The sequence below is a fragment of the Volvox carteri genome (assembly GCF_000143455.1).
Source record: "Volvox carteri f. nagariensis unplaced genomic scaffold VOLCAscaffold_25, whole genome shotgun sequence".
NCBI classification, from domain to species: Eukaryota; Viridiplantae; Chlorophyta; class Chlorophyceae; order Chlamydomonadales; family Volvocaceae; genus Volvox; species Volvox carteri.
The window spans coordinates 927,279-947,646 of NW_003307568.1; the positions used below are offsets into that span (position 1 = coordinate 927,279).

Here is a 20,368-nt window from a genome sequence, read left to right on the forward strand (position 1 = left end):
CAGAGGCCGCGCGGCGAGAACGCTAGGCGATGGTTGCGGAACGGCGGCGGGCGGAGCGCGAGGCGGCGGCGGCGGCGCGGCGGGAGGAGGAGGCCCGGCGGCGTGCCGAGTGGGAGGAAGCAAATCAACGGAAGCAGCGGGAACGTGAGGCCAAGGCGCAGCGGCAGCGGCAGCTCAAGGAAGCTGCGAACGCGCGTAAGCTGGCAGAGCGTCTCGAACGTGAGGAGCGCAAGCGGGCGGAAATAGAGGCGAGCTACGCTCGACGTCAGGCGGAACATGAGGCGGCGGAGGCGCGACGACGGGCGGAACGGCAAGCAGCGGCGGAGCGGCGGCGGTCGCACAGCGTGACGCCGCCGCGGCCGTCAACGTCAGCGTTGGTGCCAGGAACTAGTACGGCGGCAGCAGGTCTGATGTCGCCGGCGTCGTCAACATCAACGACCCCGACGGCATCGCCAATGCTGCCGATGCCGCCGCCGCCGCCGATGGATCTCGCTCGGGGAGCAACATCGGGAATCATCCATTCTCCCATGCCGGTTCGCTTGGCGCCGCCTCTGTACGGCGGCCCCAACAGCCTGGGGTCCCGCCTGGCTCAAGCCAGCAGTGGCAGCGGCGGTGGTATTGGCAGCGGCGTCGGTGGCGCCAACCAGTTCAACGGCGTCGGCAGCTTCTTAAACGGTGCCGTCGGTACGGATGCCGCTGCCGCCGCCAGCATGAACAGTTTCGCCGAATGGCCATCGTCGGGAACAGTTGGCTCCGGGGCGGCGCCGGCGACGTCAGCGGTGGCGGCTGCTCGGCCGTTGTCCGGCACACGCCCCGGTCCCGCGCTGCTGCCCGCCCAAACCGCACCCTGGGCGGCGACACAGGCGCCGTCGACGGAGGGTACGGCAAGTACGGCAATAGGCACCTCTCTGCAGAGACAAAGTGCCTCGGCGACGGCAGCGACCCCAGCGACGCTGACGGCGGCGGCATCGGGCGCGACGCGGCTGGTTTGGGGCCAGGACCTGGCTCTTGCCGTACGCGGAGCCAGCTTGGACGTTCGCACCAGCAGCGGCGCTGCCGCCGCCAAGGACGCCGTACCACCTGCGCGGCGTTCTAGCCTCTCACAGGCAATTGTAAGACCTGAAGGCGGCGGCGGCTCCGGCGGCACCGCCGCTGCCGACGGCGGCGGCGACGACGATATGGACGAGCTGACTGCGCGACTGGTTGCTCGAGCGCAGCAGTTTGCCGGGATCGGGCCTCCCTCTGGCGATGTCGTACTGCCGAGCCACGTGTCGACGTCAGCGGTGAGTAGCGGCTGTGGTGACGGAGGTGAAGTGCTGCGGGCCGCTGCAGGTCGCTGCTGCGGAGGTTTGCGGGACAGAGAGTGGCAGGGGAGGGGAGGGGAGGTATAATGTTCTTCTTTGCCGTACAGAGGGTCGTCCTACCCTCCCGCACCCCTTGGCGGGACGGTACGTGCCAGCTTGTAAATTCACATGAACCATTTTTATTCATCATGTCAAATATATATATTTCATTAAGTACTTTCATTCCGGGTAACCCGTGCTGCCGCTACTGCTGCTGTTGTTGTTATTGTTCTCTTACCGTGTGCCGTGTTCTACAACGTACGGTATTGCCTGCAGGCGCCACCCTCATCTCTTCATTCGCCGAGTTGGAGCAACCCGCAGCCCTTGAAGCTGGCGCAGTCAACACCCTCACCCATGGCCTCCGTGCCGCTGCCGCCGCCGCCGCCAGTCTCGGCTTTGCCGGATGGTGGGAAGCAAAGGCCTCCTTCCAGCAGCCCAACACACCCCGCACCGGTTGCCCGAACAACCACCACCACCACTCAGCAGCAGCAGCAGCAGCAGAAGCCTCCGTCGCAGGCGGCGGCTGGCTCCCCACAATCTTCAACCTCGCTTCCACAGCCGCCGCCGCTGCTGCAGCAACAGCAGCAGCAAAAGCTTGAGGAGCAGTTAGAGCAGCTGCAGCAACAGCTGGTACAGCTACAGCAGCTGCAGCAGCAGCAGCAACAACAACAACAACAACAACGAGGCCGGCGGATCACCAACACCGCCACCACCACCACCACAACAACAGCAGCAAAAGTTCAATCGCCCAACATTACCTCGCCTGTGGGGTCCTCTGGACCTCTGGCGTCGCTGCCGCCGACGGTAGCGCCGGCGGCGGCGGCGTCGCCGCCGCCGCCACCCACGCTGCCGTCGCAGCCGACGTTGCCGCTGCGTGAGGCGGCGCTATCGTCGCAGCAGCAGCAGCAGCAGCAGCTGCAGCAGCAGCGGTCGCGATCATATTCGCAAACGGCGGAGATCAGAACAGAGCGACCGCCCGCACCGGCACCAGCGCCGGCACCACCGGGCTCGGGGACGGTGCCACACGATATTGTCGCTCAGGTAAATGGTGTGCAGTTTCTTAAGGCTGTGCGAAATTCGACGTCCGTGCTGCATGCGTTGGGGCTTTCACTTCCGTAAAAGAAACAAAAAAAACGCTCCTCCTAGTTCAACCGCGGAATGAACGCTGCTGTCGTGTTGGTGCGCACTAGGGTTGAAAGGAAGATCTACTGGGGGGTAGTTTCTTAAGGACAAAGAATGAAAGAAGTTCTCCTTCTTCAAGACCGGACTCCGGGATCCACGCTTCCAGTTTTTCCTTCATTCTCTCCCCCATCCACTTTACACGCCACAGGCTCGGGCATTTCTGGAGAGCACCCGTAAGCTCGTGCTTCCCCCAACGGCCAGTTCACAAGCACCCGCGGAAGGCGCAGCGAGCAACCCTAGCTACGACGCCGCCGCCGCCGCTGGCGGCAGCGGTGGCGGTGGCGGCGGCGGCGGCGGCGGCGGCGACCAGCTGATCTCAAAGCGCGCTGGTCGCCACCCATCTCCCCCGCAGGCTATGTTCCTTCCGCCAAGACTGCGCACTACGAACGGCAGCAGCGGCGGAGCAGTTGTACGGAAAGTCAGCGGTGAGGGAATGACGCCGACGGCTTTGGAGATTGAGGCGGCATCTGCGAGCTCCACAGGCCCCCAGATCAGCCTGCTGTCTTCCTATCCAAGCCAGCTCCAGAACCAGGCTCCAAACCAAAGTCAGGGCTCGTTGTTGACATCAACATTGTCGGCGCCAGGGTTGGCACCTAACGGGCGGGCGGCGGTCCCGACTAGCGGCGGTGACGGTGGCCGTCTCGACGTTGTCGTACAGGGTCCGGTCGTCAACCGTATCTCCGGTGAGATGCTGTTGGCGGCGACATCAACTCAAGCCGTCGCCAGCGGCGGGCCGCCGCCGCCGCTGGCGGCATCTCCCACGACTACCCCCACGGCAAGCCGCTTGGACCCACCATCCGGTACGGCGGCGGCGGACGGAAGTACGAGGGGCATTCCGGGTCTACATCGCTTGGCGGACGGCACGTTTCAGCAGGCGGAAGAAGACTCCGGGTAAAGATTGGGTGACATTGGGCTTGGTGGTGAGGTTGTAAGCAGTAGCTGGCCGCTGAAAAGGCCTCTCAAGATGCTGGCGGAGGGCCTTATTAGCGCGTATTTTTGTAGACGTTATGTGTGCCGTACAATGTATCAGCTACTACATTGTACGACGCATTTTGTCGTACAACCTATGCAAGAGGAATCCGTGGGAAAGGAGAGGCGAAAATGCACATGCATACCCCTCGCTGTGTTTCGGCCCTGGGCCCCCGGCTTTTAAGCCGACAGCGTAATCAACGCCGTACATCCGCGCACCTGGCTGCTGACAAAGCAAAGACCCGCAGGCTTAGGGTTGCCGTCATTCATTATTCAGGATCCTTACTGCGGTTTTTTGCCTCACAGCAACATTACGGAACATTCATTCCGTGGTGTACGGAAGCCGGGGTCATTCTCTTTCGACCCTCCCTCCCTGCAGCTTCCTCCCCCTTTTTAATCCCTCCAACCAACTTGCCAGGGTTGCCGCACCAAGCGATCTCTTCCACACCAACCTCCACACCAACCCCCACCACACCGCCACCACACCGCCAGCAACCCCCCCGACGGCGTCCTTGTGCAGGATGTGGCTCGCTCGTCAAGGGAAAATGAGCCCGCCTGGCAGCGAGACAACCATCAGGCTGCAGCCACAGCTGCAGCCGCAGCTACAGCCACAGCTACAGCCACAGCTGCAGCCGCAGCTGCAGCAGTCCCAACCTCCTTTTGCAGGTGCTGTGCAGCTATTGCCCTCGTCATATACGGCACCGCCGCTGCCGTCATTGCTGCCTGAGGCCGCGGCGCCACCCAGCGGCACCGTCGCCGGCATCAGCAGCGTCGGCAGCACGCCAACCCGTGGGGCTAGTGCTGCTACGACAGGTGCCGCCGCCGCCGCCAGCAGCGGTGGGGGCGGCGGCAGCGGTGGCAAGCAGCAGCGGTTTAGCAGCATTGAGTCCGTCCGGAAGGGCCTCGGCCGCATTGGCAAGAAGCTTGTTGGCGGGCTGACCAACCCTTGAGGATGTGGCGCATGGGAGGCCGGCAGGTGGTGGGTGGGGATTCCCTGTGGGGGAAACGAGGGTTTGGGTGGGAGTGGTGGCCCCGCCGCCGCCGCCGGTTGGCTGATTATGCTCATGTCGTGCGATCGACATGTAAGATTGCCGATATCATCAGTGGCGGCCCCATCTTGGTGCGCATCGTCCTCCCCCGCCCCTTGTCGAGATGAGGTTGCGGGGCCGAGCGGGGGTGGGCACTCTGCGGGTGGAGCCCACCGCGCTGCTTCATTATATGTGTCTGTCTGTGTGTGTATGCGTGTGCTGTGCGTCGCACGCAAAAAGGGGTGGCGGGGAGGGAAGCAGTGCTCGGGGCGCTGGGCTATCTCAGTTGGTGATATGTACATCTGGGCCGGCGGGGGGACCGGTGCTTGTTGTCTTTTGCTGTCGTGGTGTGCATTTCTGTTAGGAACGCATCTCGCCTTCCTTTTTAGCTTTGGATTTGTTTGGGTAGTAGCAGCGTTTTGCTGTAGATTGGGTTGTGAGCGTACGCTAGGGCTTTCCTTAGCAGGGGCGTCGCCCTCGCCGCGGGCCAAGGAAGCCGCATCCGGATATGTGTTGGCGGGAGGGAGAGAGCGGCAGGAGGGCCCCGGGGGTTGCTGTGTGCGTTGCTTGCCTCTATATGAGGCGCCGGCGTGCTGTGAGGCACGTGTATAACGCGTGTATATTCGCTTGTTTTGGTGTGCTCTCGTTCGTTTGCGGTCGGGACTAGTCGAACCTGGGCAAACGGCCCGTGCGGTCTTCCTTGGGAAGTGACATTTGGTGGAAGTGGTACGGACGCGGTGTGCATGATAGGGTCGTCAGAGCGGCGCAGGGGTCCCCCGTATTGAAATTCGGCTGCCCCTTCACGGCCTTCAAGCCCGTTAAAACACGCGTACATACTGACAGACATACGGACGAGGTGGGCAGTATGGCGTTGCGGTCGTTGGAAAAGGACGGAATGGACCTCACCTTATTTTTATGTGCAGAAGCGGCAGAAGCAACAGTAGCGGCTCTTGCACAGCGCCAGTGCGCGAGTGAGTGATTTGAAGACAGCGACAGAGCCGCAACATACGTCTCGTTTTGTTGTGTCGATGACGAGGCGATGACGGGTTGTAGACTGTGCGTTATGCAGAGATGCAGTACAACAGGCGCGGGATTGTACTGCATGGCTGACCCGCGTTCGAATATCGCAGGTTAAATAAAACCCGCATTGCAGGTGGGACCCTCGGGACGTGGAAGATGATCCCCTGCTTGGTTCAAATTGGACAAATCTATGTGTCCTGAAGTACGAATGTCTGATGTTTGTGATGGTGGTGATGGTGGAGCGCACGGTGCCACCTGCTCTGCCCTGTGATGCGATGTGAGCACTAGATCCTCGTGGTGGAGCCTTAGGGTTTTTATGTATGCTGGAACCCTCCCCCTGGAGGCAGGGGGGTTGGGTGGCGAGGAAGCCAATTTAGCCAAGACCTTATATGCCGACTTCAAAAACGAACCCTCTTCATCATCTCAAGTTTAGAATCTTCAAGTGTGTTGCGAGAAGTTGCCCTGCGCTGCTGGAGTGCGTGGGAATTGTTTGCCGACGTTCCGTCCGTCTGCCTGTCTGTCTGCCTGTCTGTCTGTTTGTAACGCCTGCTGTCGGGGACACGACAGTGCAAGTTCTGAGGCTGTCGGCCCACGACTGGACCCAACCGCCGCAACCTGTTGTTGGTGCTGATTCTGACGGTAAGATGGTTCCAGGTTGTGTGTGTGTCCAATGGCCAGCGCCAGAGGCGAGGCTGGATTGTGGTGTTGAACCCTTACCGTAGTGTGTCTGTGGTTAGTGCGCTCTGGAGGAGCCACTGCATAACACTAGCACCCCAACGACGATGCGAGATGCTGTCCGTTTGCTGTCCGTCTGTCCGTCCGTCTGTCTGTCTGTCTGTCCGTTCGGGCAAGCCGTTCGAGCAATGCGCTCTGCGTGTCCGCACATTCATAGATCGTTCGAACCATTATCAACCTCTTGATGTGCAGCAGAATGACTTTTGGTTGCTTTACCCCCCGCGCGCTGCCGAGCTGGAGGGGGTAACACGGTGTGTATGTGGCCCGGCCGGCCACCTCACGCCTGTTGTCCTCCGTGTGTTTCTTGGAACGGGACACTGCAGCGAGGCAGTGTCCCGTTCTGCCTCGCTTGGTGGATGAAGGACTGCTTGCTTGCTTGCCGCAGCCGCACCTAAGTCAATCATGTCTGCTCGGGACAGACTCACAGCTTTGTACCGTGTCGAGGTGTCAACTACACCTATCTATCTCAGCGGGTGGTACGTGTGTGCGTGTTTGTGTTTTGTGTCCTTTTTATTGGAAAAAACGCATACCTGGAGTATGCGCGCCGCGGGTAGTGATCTGTCCGCCAGGTGGTCAAGGGGTGCACTCCTCCATGCCCCCGTCCTCCACCACGCCCCGCTGCATCCCCTACCCAACGATTTGCTTTTGGATAGAGAATGGAGATGAAGTGACTTCGCATTCCAACGGCCATGCTGGAGCCCTTTGATGACTTCCTGGTGCATGTGCCGGGGGTTATAGTGTACGTGCTGCTCGCAGTCTGCGGCAGCTAGCGTTGGTGGTGTTGTAGTACGGCACGAGAGTGTGGTCGGAGCCAATGAGCGCGTAAGCATGTATGTATGGACGAGTGCACAGATGTGTACGGCAGCCATGCCATGTGTGCGTTTTTGGCGCTGCTGTACACTGGGTCAAGCACACGGGTATCTAGATCACTTGTGCATATGGGCTGAGGGTGTTGGTGCAAATGCGGTAGCCCACGTATGCCGCGCCTTGGACGAAGTTGTACGGTGCAACATGTCGCATATACGGTTCCGCTGCTGGCCACGCTGAGTACGTCGAGTACGGCGCATGTTTGGGCCGCCGACAGCGGCGAGGGGGAGTATGTCAACAGTTGTCCAGGGAGGGGGCTAAGTCCCCCGCCCGCCATCCGCTAAAGCTCCTTGGGCCGTTTTATCCCGCTGGCCAGAGAGGTCCACCTCGCATGAGCCTGCAGGGCTGATAAGGTCTGTTGGTGGCCATGATTAGCACGGCCTAGTGCCTACCTAGCCCTCCAGGGTCCTTAGCTCTCAGGTGTGTTGTTTCCGCATAGTTATGCTGCACGACGGATAATGGGGAGACCAAGATTCCAGTTCAGGAAAAAGACGTTTTGGAGAGAAAGTACGATCACTGTTTCTTGCCGCATACAAGCAGTGCTATCAGGGTTCTTGGCTACCAGGGTTCTTGAGATCTCAGGAACAGGGTTGCCGTATTACAGAATAATACGCCAAGCACAGTTACACTGGCGAGGTGGTCGATTTTTCGGGCGGCGTATTAGTTTAACCGTATGGTCATACGGGCTCCAAACCGCTTGTTCTTACCCCAAACAGCGCGTACTACTCTCTGAGCCATGATCGCCTGACAGCGGTCTGCCTTGGGAAACGGATTTCCCCGGATTTCGCAATGACCAGCGGCTCGAAGGAGTCCATGAGATTTGATATCTGGTTTGCGAAAAGAAAATTCTTGGAAAACCTTCTGCCGAACAAATGCGTTGCATTTTGAGACAAAACGCATTTGTCTCAAAAGAATTGCTCTGCGTAACCAGCTTGGCCGCTGTTCATGATCAAATAATTTCGTAAGTAAGCGATATTGTGTAGTTTACTTCAGGCGTCGCCTTATTGGGGGATTAAGGTGGTGACCGGATTTTTCGTCCAGAACGCAGGGCTCAGGACGGCTCAGGCATGATTTAAGCAATACGCAGCAGTGAATGCAGGCTTATGCTATTCCATCCATGCAACCCTGGCCTAGCGTGCACCCGAACATGTGACATGAGCTGACTGCGTTGCATTTCCTTTCCATTAGGCCTGCACAATGTGTGCACTTCACGTGACTGCAGGCGTTGGCCGTGTAATAATTATGGACAGCATGAGCCGTGGACGCCTCTCGTAGTTGTCCTGTAGTTGCACTGTTTTTGACCGGTTGGTCAATACTTCCGGGTCAACGACTGCCAAAAGCATCATCTGCAACTGTTCAGACACTTAGAATTGCCCAATTCAAGCTTAATGAGCAGCTTTTTCTCGTGCTCTCTGTATTAATACTGCAATAAAGTAGCGTTCAAGTTGAACCCCGGGGTCCTCAAAGGATGTAGGCGATTGTTGCAGGCAACTAATCGTAAATGAAGTATAATGTGTAACGGATTCGGGTGTTGCGTTGATGTGCCCCGTCCAGCTCAGCATCAGCTGGCTCGTATTTTTGAACGGAGCGAAGGTGCGGCATCTGGGGCATCATCTCAGCACCTGTCGAAATCCTCCTGACCCAAATTGCTATATAACACGTACTCTTCTAATTGAATAGGCCCAACTACTTGCGTTTCAGAATTATCCTTGCTCTTTACGCCCAAGCGACACTATGACACCTTAGACGCAAGAGGCTTTTTGCATGCAATGTAGCAATGGCGGATATTTCGGATGGCCCCTGGTGGCTGGGGTATTCAGCCTCGCTCTGTCGCCGTTGTGAGAACCCTTGTTGCTCAGCCCAAAGGCCTCGCTTCTGCACATACAGCGCACATAACCTGAACCTCGGCCGTGTCACGAATATCTTCTAGCCGAAACTTCGGATTCGCAGCGTCCGGGGGACACGTCGGCACTGTGATGACTTCAGCGGTCTTCATTCAGCACGAGCCATCGGCTCGCGGGCCAGGCCATTTCAGCTCGACCAGCTATGGATCATCTCCCGCAGGATCCCTGCCAGCTTTCTCACCGCCATCAGCGTATGCGTATTCTGGTGCGTTGGGCGTAGCTGGAGCTTCACCACCTTTCCGCGGAGGCTCTTCTTCCGCCGGTGGAGACAAGGCAAATCCCTACCTGGCAGCCAAAAAATTCTGGAAACGTCTCTGCTTCGATCCCGCCCTCGACCCAACTGAGTACAAGGTAAGGACGGGTGGAAGGTCAGGCAACCCAAAGCAACCAACGCTGTTCACAGCCCTCTGGGAAAGGCACCTCTGCAACAGATACAAAGCCCGCATGAGGTGAGTACAGCGCAGGGCGAGACGCACGCAAGGGGCATCAGGTCGCCTTTGGCACCGTTACTTTGACCAGAACCTGCTAGTCAACAAGTTGACCTCTTGTAAATGTCCTGATACATGGTTGGGGTCTCTGGAAGCGTAAACCTCGTACATGAAAATGCGCCCATGAAAACTCCTAACGAACACAACGTTTGTCATTTCGTTGACCCACGCTTTAGTAGCGATGCAACGCCAGGTAGCGGATATTTGGGGGATTTTGGCTGGCGCGCGCCCAATGTCATTTCCGCATGTCACCTCCCCCCCGGAAGCAAAAGCACATGTGCACAAGAACAGGCAGACTGTAACTTTGAGCTTGGATTCGTGTAGCGTTGGGTTTGTTGGAGGGACAAACTGAATGACATGGGGTCCTACACACCGGATCGACGAAGCACATTTAATCTCAACAATTCTGGATTTAAAACTTTCGAAGCGAATATGAAAACCGAAAGCAAAGGGACCTGACCCACATCGAGAGCTTTAAGTTTGGGCGTACAATTGCACAAGCTACCCACCCACCCGCACTGCCTCCCTCCCGCCTTCTCGCCCAGATCGGCTTCATCGAAACGGTGCAGCAGCCTGAGCGAAAATCGGGTGTCGAGGCATGGAGCATGCGGCTGCACGACAGGCTTTGTGAACTACCGTACAACCTGTTCGTTGAGCGGTTTTGTGGCGGCGCTGGAGACGGCTCGCTGCATCCCGCCAACGCCTCCCCGAGCGCGGCCGTGTCCACGAGTGATGAGGCCGCCAGTGATGTTCCGTACCACCGGATTGCGTATTTTAAGCACGGCAATGTCGTAGTCTGGTGAGATTTTTTTCCCGTCACAGCTTTTTGCCCGTTGGTCAATCCGTTGATGTATGTCTACCTGTGCGGCAATCGTATCCATCGGCCTTGAGACGCTGCGTCATGCCCTTTCCCTCACCCTCACCCGGCATATGCCGCTTGTCATGTGTCGCTTACCGACGTGAACTGGTCTGCTCTCCTCCCGTGGCTTCTTATGTTACAATTTTTTTGCAAGTTGTTATGGGAGGTGGTGTTGTGTTGGCTAAAGCGCGGAGCGCTTAAAGTCCGCCTTAACGACTTGGAGGGCTGTAGTGCAAACGACAAATTGCGTGAGCTTTGGAGTGGCCGGGGCGATGGAGTCATGCTCGTATACACTCACATGCTAACTCCCAACTGCCGTACATGCTGTACGACAACCGCCAGGGAGTCTGAGTACCACAAGCGCCGACTCAATGACCTGGCGCCAGCGAACCCCGCGGCCGGCGGATCTGACGGCGGCGGCGCCTCCGCCTCCGCCATCGCCGCTGCAATGGCAACGGCAACGGCTACAACGCCCCGCGGCGAGCGGTCTCGTCGTCAAGCTAGCCGCGATGGCATGCCGCCGCTGCCCGCCGCCAGCTCCGGGCTCCTTTCCCTGGGCAGCGGCTTCTCTCCGCCCTCCTCCCGATCTCTCCTGAGTGGGCTCGGCTCGGGGGGCGGCAGCTTCTCCGTTCCGCGTCCCGGTCGCAGTCCGCGAGGTGAGGTGTGAGGGGCCGACGTTCGGGTCGTGAGAGGCTCGGCTCCATGTCCCCCCCGGGGGCTGTGTAGTACCACCGTGCGGCCTCCTCCAGCCTTCGTGCTGCTCATCATCAGCTTCCACATTCACGAACCAAATCCATTCCACTTTTCCACTTGCACCCACCTGCATACCCCCCCCTCCCTCCCTCACCTAGTTCCTACGATTTAGCGCCACCCGCATCTTACCTGGCCGAGTTACCTGGCCGTACACAGGAAGCGTAGAAAGCGCAGCTATGGCGGGCAGGAAGGGGGTGATTATGCCCCCGAGTCAAACCCGCACGGGGGAAGGGTCAGCTGCATGTGAGAAGAGGCAATCTGTGTAGAGACAATGATCCCGGGGCCCGGTTCGCCTTGCCGTACCTTATCGTACCTTACCGTACCTTCGCTGCTCCCTGTTGCCGTAGGCGCAAGTCCTAGGGCGAGTGATGACGGCATTGACGGTACGGCAAGTGATGACGGTGAGCTGCAGCTGCTGTTGGAAGATGACGAGCAGGAGGGCGAGGATGAGGGGGGCTCGGACACGGACGGAGGCGACGACGAGGATGTCGGAGTGGAGGGGCCCGGCGCCGCCAACACCACCATTAACACGAGCAGCAGCGTCAGCAGCAAGCGAGCCCTACGGCTGTCGCCTGCTCGGAAGCCTGGAGGGGCCGGTGGGGGCTACAGCGGGGACGGAGCAGTAGGAGTGGCAATAGGCGGGGGGGCGGCGGTGTGCGAAGCGACGCCGCCGCCGCTACCGCAGTTGCCAGAGGAATGCTGGATGGCGATGTTGCAGCAGCTGGGTGTACGGGACGTGTGTATGGTGGGGCGGACCTGCAGGTGGGTGGGTGGTGCTTTTTCAAGGGGGGTGGCTTGCGGCTGGGGGGTGGGAATCGGTGAGAGATGGGGTTTTGAGCGGGGGGGGGGAGCTTCAGGTGGTTGTGGAAATGTGGGTTCACAACACGCACACACACACACACGCACACACACACACAGACGTGCTCCCTGCTTTACATATCGCGGCTCAGTTCACTCCAACTTCAAACATGCTCACTGCCACCACCTGCCCGCCGCCACTCCGACCTCCAGGTGGCTGAGGCAGCTCGCCGGGGACCCGGGGGTGTGGCGAGCCCAGTACTGCTCGCTGTGGGGCTCCCCCCCCGAGCACGGTCTCACCGCGGGGGTGGTGCGCCGCATGTGCCGGCGCTCCCAGCTGCGTGCCGCCCGGTGGCTTGAGGCCCGTGTGGTCACCAGCACCCTGGGCTTCCCGAGCACCACCTGCCTGCAGGTGAGCGCCGGGAGGGGGCCAGGTGGGGGGGGGGCATGAAGAACTGGGGGATGAAGGCGGTGCGGTGAAAGAGCCCTCCCCTTAGGTGAAAGCCGAAAAGCTTAATGAACCCAAAGGAGGAGGGACGGGAAGCGCCGGGTTGAGGAGGGGATCTGGGGCGGGACGGGGTGGGGGGTTGCGGGGTGGGGCCGGAGGCTGGGTTGGAGGCGGGGAGAGGAGGGGGGAAAGTGGTGTTCGGCGCCGTCGTCGTCGTCTCTTTCACCCTCCTGGGCTGTCCCCCGCTTTGCTTCCCAGGGCTGTCCAAGCACATCGCGTTCTTTCATACTCCTCCAGCCCGTTCTTTGATACTCCTCTCTACTTCTCTCTCTCCCTCTCCCCCCTCTCTCACACACCTACATGCATACATTCATACATACATACACTCATGCATACATGCATATCTTCATGGATACATTCACATATACATACATTGGCAGGTGGTTGGCAGAGGTTAAGGCCTCACTTGGAAGTTCCAGGTTCAAATCCGCCTGCCAGCCTCTCGTTGTGGGAGGGGTGTTGAATTGGGAGGTGGTCCCCATCTTATGGATGGTGTAGGACGTGATTATACCAACTTGCGAGCTGACCAGGAACTAAGTTAAGGCGCCGTTGATACGCTAGATTTGGTTGGATGCTGGTGGTGAGTTGCTGAACCCAACGAATACATTCTGAAGTCGGATGGGGTGAATGGATTAGGGTGCCCCTCTCGCAGGGGAGAGCAGGGAACTGCCTCCAAGGGAAAGGGGGCCGCTGGTGAAGCTATACCACCCTGTAACAACATCATACATACATACATACATACATACATACATACATACATACATACATACATACATACATACATACATACATACATACATACAAAACTCCCTTTGGTCGCGCTTTGCCTTCAATTACTCATCATCTCGCACGCTTCTCTCTTCACTGGCTTTTAGTCGTTTTGCCCCGGTGTGCTGCTTCTGATTGTGTGTCGTTTGCTGATTGCGGATTTCTTTGCTCTCCCTCGCGATGCCGTTCGCAGATGGATGACAGCAAGGTGGTCTCGGGCGACGGCAACGCCGTTCGCCTCTGGGAGCACGCGACGGGGCGCCGCATCGCGACGTTGCAGGGCCACCCTGGTCGCGTCAGCTGCGTCGCCTTCGACGACTCGACGCTCGTCAGCGGCTGCGTGGGATCTGTCGTCAAGCTCTGGTCCATGGATGACCTCCGTTGCAGGTACGTTGGTACATATATTACATACATAAATTCAAACATACAGTCCTACATTCATACAATATGGGTCCAGATACAGCAGATATGTTAACGCGGTGCAGGTTCGATTCCATCAAAGCGCGGGATATATTTCCCTCTTGACCGTCAGCGGGTGGATGCACCCCCATGTGGATGGGCGGTATTGGACCACCCGGTTATAGCGAGGGATCTGCTGTGAGCCGACCTCCCTGAGAGTGGAGTGGAGTGGACACCGCCGTTGATCTGGCGGAATGGATTTGCCGTTCGACAAATCGGCCCTCCTCTGCCCCGCAGACGTACTCTCCGCGGCCACGAAGGCGCCGTGCGGAGCTGCTGCTTGCTGCCCACTGGCATCCCGGTCAGCGGTGCGGAGGATGGCCTGGTGCGGTTGTGGGATGTGGCCAGTGGGAGCGCCATCGTGTCGCTGGAGGCGGGGGCGCCAGTCATGGCGGTGCAGGCGCACGGGCAGTCAGGTGCGGGTCAACCCAGGCATTTCAGCGCATCACATCAGGCCCTTTTTCTGACGTGCGAGAACAACATCATGCGATCAAGGCGTGTGCCGCAAAATCGGGGGGGGGGAAACCGCTATCCGTGCGATCATATACACGCACGGCGTGAAGGAAGATGAATATGAGGCGTTAAGGCACGTGATGCTGTAAGGAAACAACCCACCTCCTGCATAGCCCCTGCATGCTTTTGCATATTGTATCTCTCCCTGCATATTACTGCGTGACGTGAATCTCCCCTCCTCCTCCTCTTCCTCGTCTCCTCCTCTTCCTCGTCTCCTCCTCCCCTTCTCAGGTCATTTGGTGTCGGCCGCGGGTTGGGGCATCCAAATTTGGGATGTTTCCACAGCCACGTTGCTTCAAACCCTGGGTGCAGCCAACGACGAGGACACCACATTCATTGCGGACGCGGGGGCGGTGGCGGCGGGCGGCGGAGCCATTGGAATCCCCGCCGGACATCATCCGTACACTTGCGTGTCGTACATGGGCGACCTGCTGGCGGCGGGACGGCAGGGCGAGGTGGTGCTGCTAGACCCACGGGTCGGCGGCACCGTCGGACGGCTGACCTGCGAGACGCGAAGCGGCGGCGCCGGCACCGTCGGCGCATCCCCCAGTAGTGGCATAGGGGCCATCGCCGCGGCAGCTGGCGGCGGCGGCGGCGGCAACGGCTACGGCGGGAAAGGCGCGCCGTGCGTGGGGGCACAATTGGACGAGTGGAAGCTGGTGTGCGGCTTCAATGACGGGCGTCACTTGCTGCATGTGTACGACATTCGGTCGATACCGAAAGTCGGGTGCGGCGGCGGCGGCGGTGCCAGACGGGACTGGCACCAGCCGCTAATGACACTGAAGGCGCCGAACCGCATCAACACGTTTCAGGTGCGTGGGCTGGGGCGGTGCGGGGTGGGCTGGGGCGGGGTGGGGTGGGGCGGGGTGGTGCTGACGAGGACGGGCGAAGGGCCAAGTGCCTAAAGCCACGGGGTCCTTCTTCCCCGCACAAACCAGTACGGCAGTCACGGTCGTCAGTACGGCATCTTTATCCTGCTTATTCATTCTGATGCGCTTGTCTTTCCTTCTGGCCGACCGGTGCAGTTCCACGAGCAAGCGTTACTCATGGGTCTGGAGGGATCAGAGTGCAGCATGTGGCGCTTCGAGAACCCGACCCAGGCCATGAGCAGCAGCGGCAGCAGTAAGGCAAGCGCAGCTCGCTTCCCAGGTCAGACGTCACCGCTGCCCGGGGTTACGAGCGCCGGCTGGGTCCGCACCGGCAGTAGCGGTCCTGGCGCCGGCAGCAATGCCAGCAGCGGCGGTGGCGGCGGCGGTTTCGGTCCAGGTGGCGGCGGCGGCAGCGGAGGCATTGGTGGCATGTTGGCGCCCGAGGGCGGCTTCCCCGAGGGCGGAGGAGGCGGTCGCAAGGTGTGAGCTAATGGAGCCGGGCGCAGTGAAGAGAGGGAGGGAGAGCTTTACGGGGGGAAGGGAGGGAGGGCGGGGGGGAGGGAGGTAGAGCTTTAGGGGGGGGAAAAGGGGGGGGGGAAAAGGGGGGGGGAAAAGGGGGGGGAAAGGGGGGGGTTGTCCCGGGGAGGTTACGTGGCAGTCTGTGGGAGCAGAACGACAGAACGCGGGACGGGTGATGGAACTGATGATGTGGTTGATGTGTTTTCTTCCCCATCCTGTGGCGGCATCATCAGCACCACCGGCATCAGCATCAGCATCAGCATCCTGTCCATTGCTACTGTGACTCTCACATCCACGCGCTGGCTCCCTTGCCACCCTCATGAAGCGCTTGGGCTGCTGCCGTTACTGATCAGCCCTGTCAAGCCGTGTTGCGCCGCTGCAGTGTGTTGATACCACGTCGCCTCCTCCGCACGTCCCGCAGGAGAAAAAGAAGCCAGCCAAAGTGGCCAAGAAGCAAACACGCTACCCCAAGCGCAATACCAAGTGATTGATGACGATAATGATTATGATGATAATGATATTGATGAAATTGATGGTGGTGGTGGTGATGATGGGGATAGTGACAGAAGTTATTCAGAGCTCGGGGGCCAGAGTCAGCAGAACAGCACATGTGGGCTTTCTGTTTAAGGGCGGGCAAGGACCTTGGTGCGAAGACGTTCCAATCAGGGGCGCGCTGCTTCTACAGCTTCTCGCTCTCTCTGCCGCGCTCTCTGCATCTGTCCCCCTTCCCCCTGTCCTTGCCTGTCTGGGAACAGGGTTGAAAGAGAGAGGGAGGGCGGGGGAGGGGGAGGGGGGGTAGCGAAGTACCGTAGGGCAGCAGCACATACACCCCCTTCGGTGTGAGCGAGAGGCGCGCCCATCACTTACACCGGGCCAGCTCATGCGCTTTGCCGCATAATAATGACGGACAGGCTTCGGGAGCGATTCTATGGGGCTATGGGTGCACATGTTGTCACAGGTCTTCATCTCCTCCCGACACGTCAGGAGGGCGGTCGGGCCTCCTTGGCCGCGGCCAAGTGAGCTGTGCAGCCTACCCGGCCTCGGCCTTGGGGGCCCCTCGGCAGGTGACCCACCAGGTGCAAAGTTATAGCCCTTCTTGCCGTCGCATTGCGGATGCGGTGTGCTGTTTTTGAGACGTCCTTTGGGACACCTCGCGGGCATCTGTCTGGTCATACACACACAGCGGTTATAAACAGGTTGGTAAAAGCATTTCTTTTGCTGGACGGACCGGGCGCACGGCTTTGGCAAGGCCGGTTTATGCGGGAGCTGGGGGAGCATGCGGGGACTGAACGGCCACGCGAAGGTGGTGGTGGTCAGGGGGGGGGCCCATGGGGTGGCTGGGACCCGGAGGGTGCCGTGTCGGAGTGGGGCTTGCCGTGGGGCTGCTGGGTGGTGGGGCTGCTGGGTGGTGATATAGGATGGTGGGGGGCGGGCTTGTGTTGGTGGATGGAGGAGGGTGGGAGTGCACGGATCTGCCTCTGATCGACAATTGAGCTTCCACTGAGGAGTGTGGTGGCGGTGGTATTAGTGCTTCTACTGTACAAAGGTTTACCTGACGCACTTTTGTACGGTGTTGCGTTTTGTCACTGTACTACATACGGCGTTTGTTGCATGCTGCTTTGATTTATTGGCCGGTCGATCGTCATAAGATCCGGCACATTTGCGTTTTCTGCTGTGGAAAGATCTTCACGGCTGCACATTTTGTTTGACAGTGATTTGGGACAGGAAGGACTGGGGAGGGAGAGGAGAGGACTGCGAAACGACACTTCCTACGATGGGACATATCCGGGAACAACGAGAGGAGCTGCGCAGCAGTTGCCAGTGCGAAGCTAAATGACGGATCAAGGACGACAAGCTATCTGGAGAGAGAAGAGAGAGAATGAATGAATGAGAAGCAAGGTGTTTGGTGTTGAAAATGTGCATTGGGAAGAGGAGGAGGGGGAGGAGGAGGTTACGTCGCCCCGACAACCTTCTTCTCCTCCGCTGTCCTGTAATGCCAACCTGCTATTGCCACTACTAGTAGCCAGCTGCCCTTCAGCTTGGGCGCTACGTGATCTGCCCCGTCGGTTGCTCCCTGCCGCTACGTGATTTGGGTTACCAGCTGGGAGCTGTGGCCAGCCACGCATCCATAGAGCGCTGCTGCATAGCATATGTGTGCGCATGTGAATTGTACAATTAAATCCGCAAAAAGATATCGTGGAGCTTTTTTCGCACGTTCAACGGCAGAAAGGCTGGGGAACGGTAACTGATGGGCTCTGGCCCACCCTGCAGAACAAGTTTAAAAGGTCATACATACAGCGTACTGACTAGTTTGATTATGAACAAGGCAGCTTACCATTGTGGAGCGCAAATACAGAACTGGCAGGCTAGGGCTCCAGCACGATCTGGATACGGCACTGTCAGTGCTTGAATGCTAATGCTCGTCACTCTGTACCGGACTAGCATGAAGTGGGGCCCTGCGTCCAGCCTTACAGCCAATCCCAATGTTTAACCAGGCCACACCACATCTCAGCCACGCACCCTTGCGGACCAGTCAGACGGTCCAAACCTCTGGTCGTGTCCCCTGGTGGTTCTCTTGGCCGCCCAGCTCCCCACTATCCCCTCTGTCGTAGTTCCTTTCCAAGTCGGAATCCCTTGCCTCTCCACCGCCTGGATGGTACCGCCCAGTTGTGCTCATCGGTCGCTCTCCTCTCTGGGCCCGACACCGGTCTACCCTCTATATAACAGAATGTACACACACCACTTCGACTTCCACTGCATAACGTGGGGCCTTCGGCTTCCTCTCTGAGCTGCCTGGGACCTGAGGTCCTGGCCTGGAGAGGGCAGAGGTGTGTGGCAGGCGCCTCCGCGCCTTAGTGGGGGTTAGGGTTGCCACCATATCCCCCTCCACCAGCGCTCGGCCAGACAGGGGTGTCCAGGACGCAGTCCGCTATCTTTTCCTCCGCAATCGTATGCACCACTCGCCCCACCTGGTCGAACAGGGGGGGTTAAATGTACAAAATGCCGGTGGCGACCTCACTCACCCCAGTCTTGGGGTGAAGGCATCTGCCGCCAGTATGTGGTAGTACGCTCTAATGGTGGGCAAAAAAACGTCCTGGTATCTTCGTGGAGGACTCATCCGCAAAGGCGTCTACTGTGGGCCTGCGGCGGCCCTCCAGGCACGGTTCCGCCCTCAGGCTTGCGAACACCGCGTCGTCCAGGCACCACTGCGAGCCGTCCTCATGGAGCGGCGCTGTAGCCACTGCCGGGCTCATGGCCCTGATCCGCCCGGCCACCTGCGCAGCTTCCCGGGCTGTGATCGATTCTGGACCAGCGGCCACCAGTTGCTCGACCGTTTCTGCCAGCTGCCGTACCTTGTCCTCCGGTACTTCGAATGCCTCGCGCTGTGTGTCGACAATGAAAAGCGCAGAAGCTGAAGACCCGCTGAGGTGGTTGTAACTGGCATGTTCTCGAGGATGGTGTGCGGCAGTCTGCCGGTCAGGTAAGTTTCTGGGTCCACCCCCGGGCCAGTGGCTTGGCTGATCATTTGAAGTACCATGCTGTGTTGTGTGTGTGTGTGTGTGTATGTGTGCGCGTGTGTGTGTGTGTGTGTGTGTGTGTGTGTGTGTGTTACATGGTCGTGGGGTGCGTTCCCCGTACCTGCAAACCGCCCAAACACGAGCCGAGGGCTCAAGGGCTGCCAGATCGCCTATAAGCACCATCCTACCTCGCACTTCAGACAAAGCAAGTGATAAAGGATACCAACGACCAAAGGGAACGGCAGAGTTGTGGTGGGACCATATGTATGGCCCAGCATCCTTGCCAGACGTTCAGGTTCCCACTCCATAGCGTCCTTCATATGCTCGAAGCGTGGGTATTCCATATCAGATCTGATTTGGTCGTACACCGGGCAGTCCAGAAAATGTGCTTCTCATCCTTGATATGGCTATCGGCGCCGCAGCAGGGGCATACGCGCTCCTCCCTAGGTATATAACGCCATCCCTAACGTGCTCTGTTAGCCGCCAATGCCCAACAGCAACGCCGAAACTGCATAAGCTTGCGATTCGCTGAACGCGGGATAAACGTTGTGATATGGTATGCGGGAGCGCCTCCTTCCTGCCCGCTTGCTCGGCCGCTATACCCATCCAATGCTTATACTTCGCCATGTGAATTCCTGTTTGACTGCCGTCTGACGGGGTACACATCTGGCTGGACATCTAGACGCGCATGCTTCCAACCACTCACCAATCGGTCATTGAACTCCAATACCATACCTTCTGGCAATGGCCCGCACTATGCGGCGCTTCTTGCGGCGCTGTGGGGAAATGGAGGCCCCCATGCCGGGTGGCCCCACCCAGTTTTAAGCGCACACCTTCCTCTAAGATTGCCAGCACCAGGCGTTGGTTGCGGCTTAGTGTCCGCGCCCCGTTGTGGAGTTCGAAATAACGGCGCCACAACTGGCTGCATGCCCGCAGGAATCCTGGCTGGAAGTCGGCTGGGTTCTGAGCTGCACTTCGCACTTGCTGTGTTCGAACAACTCTTCTGGTGTTTGCGTCAGCGGTGTCAGCGGTGTGCCAGGTAACCCAGTCTGTGCAGCCGAGTGGATTCCTTGCCATGCTTGGTTCAGCTGTTCCGCTGCGTGAGTTTTTAAGTCCACCAAAGGCGATGTGGGCAAATTAATTGACCGCGCACTGCCTACCCCTCTCCATTGCCGGGCCCTGCCTGTCTCTTCGCGGCCATCGCAGTCACCAAGCGCCCCACCGTCCACTTGAGGTCTTCATGCTCAAACTTGCAGTTCGGGGGTCCG

General features: G+C 59.1%; 1 protein-coding gene across 1 annotated transcript; it reads left to right on the top strand.

Annotated features, from left to right (window-relative positions):
• Positions 1-9,120: 9,120 nt before the first annotated feature.
• Positions 9,121-16,069, top strand: VOLCADRAFT_92304 (uncharacterized protein; the record flags this gene model as incomplete). Its single annotated transcript, XM_002951655.1, has 12 exons — positions 9,121-9,253; positions 9,296-9,399; positions 10,082-10,335; positions 10,738-11,051; positions 11,496-11,910; positions 12,160-12,358; positions 13,416-13,609; positions 13,919-14,097; positions 14,426-15,006; positions 15,220-15,343; positions 15,908-15,963; positions 16,004-16,069. The coding sequence occupies 12 exons, from the start codon at positions 9,121-9,123 to the stop codon at positions 16,067-16,069; spliced, it is 2,619 nt and encodes an 872-aa protein (XP_002951701.1).
• Between the last annotated feature and the right edge of the window lie 4,299 nt (positions 16,070-20,368).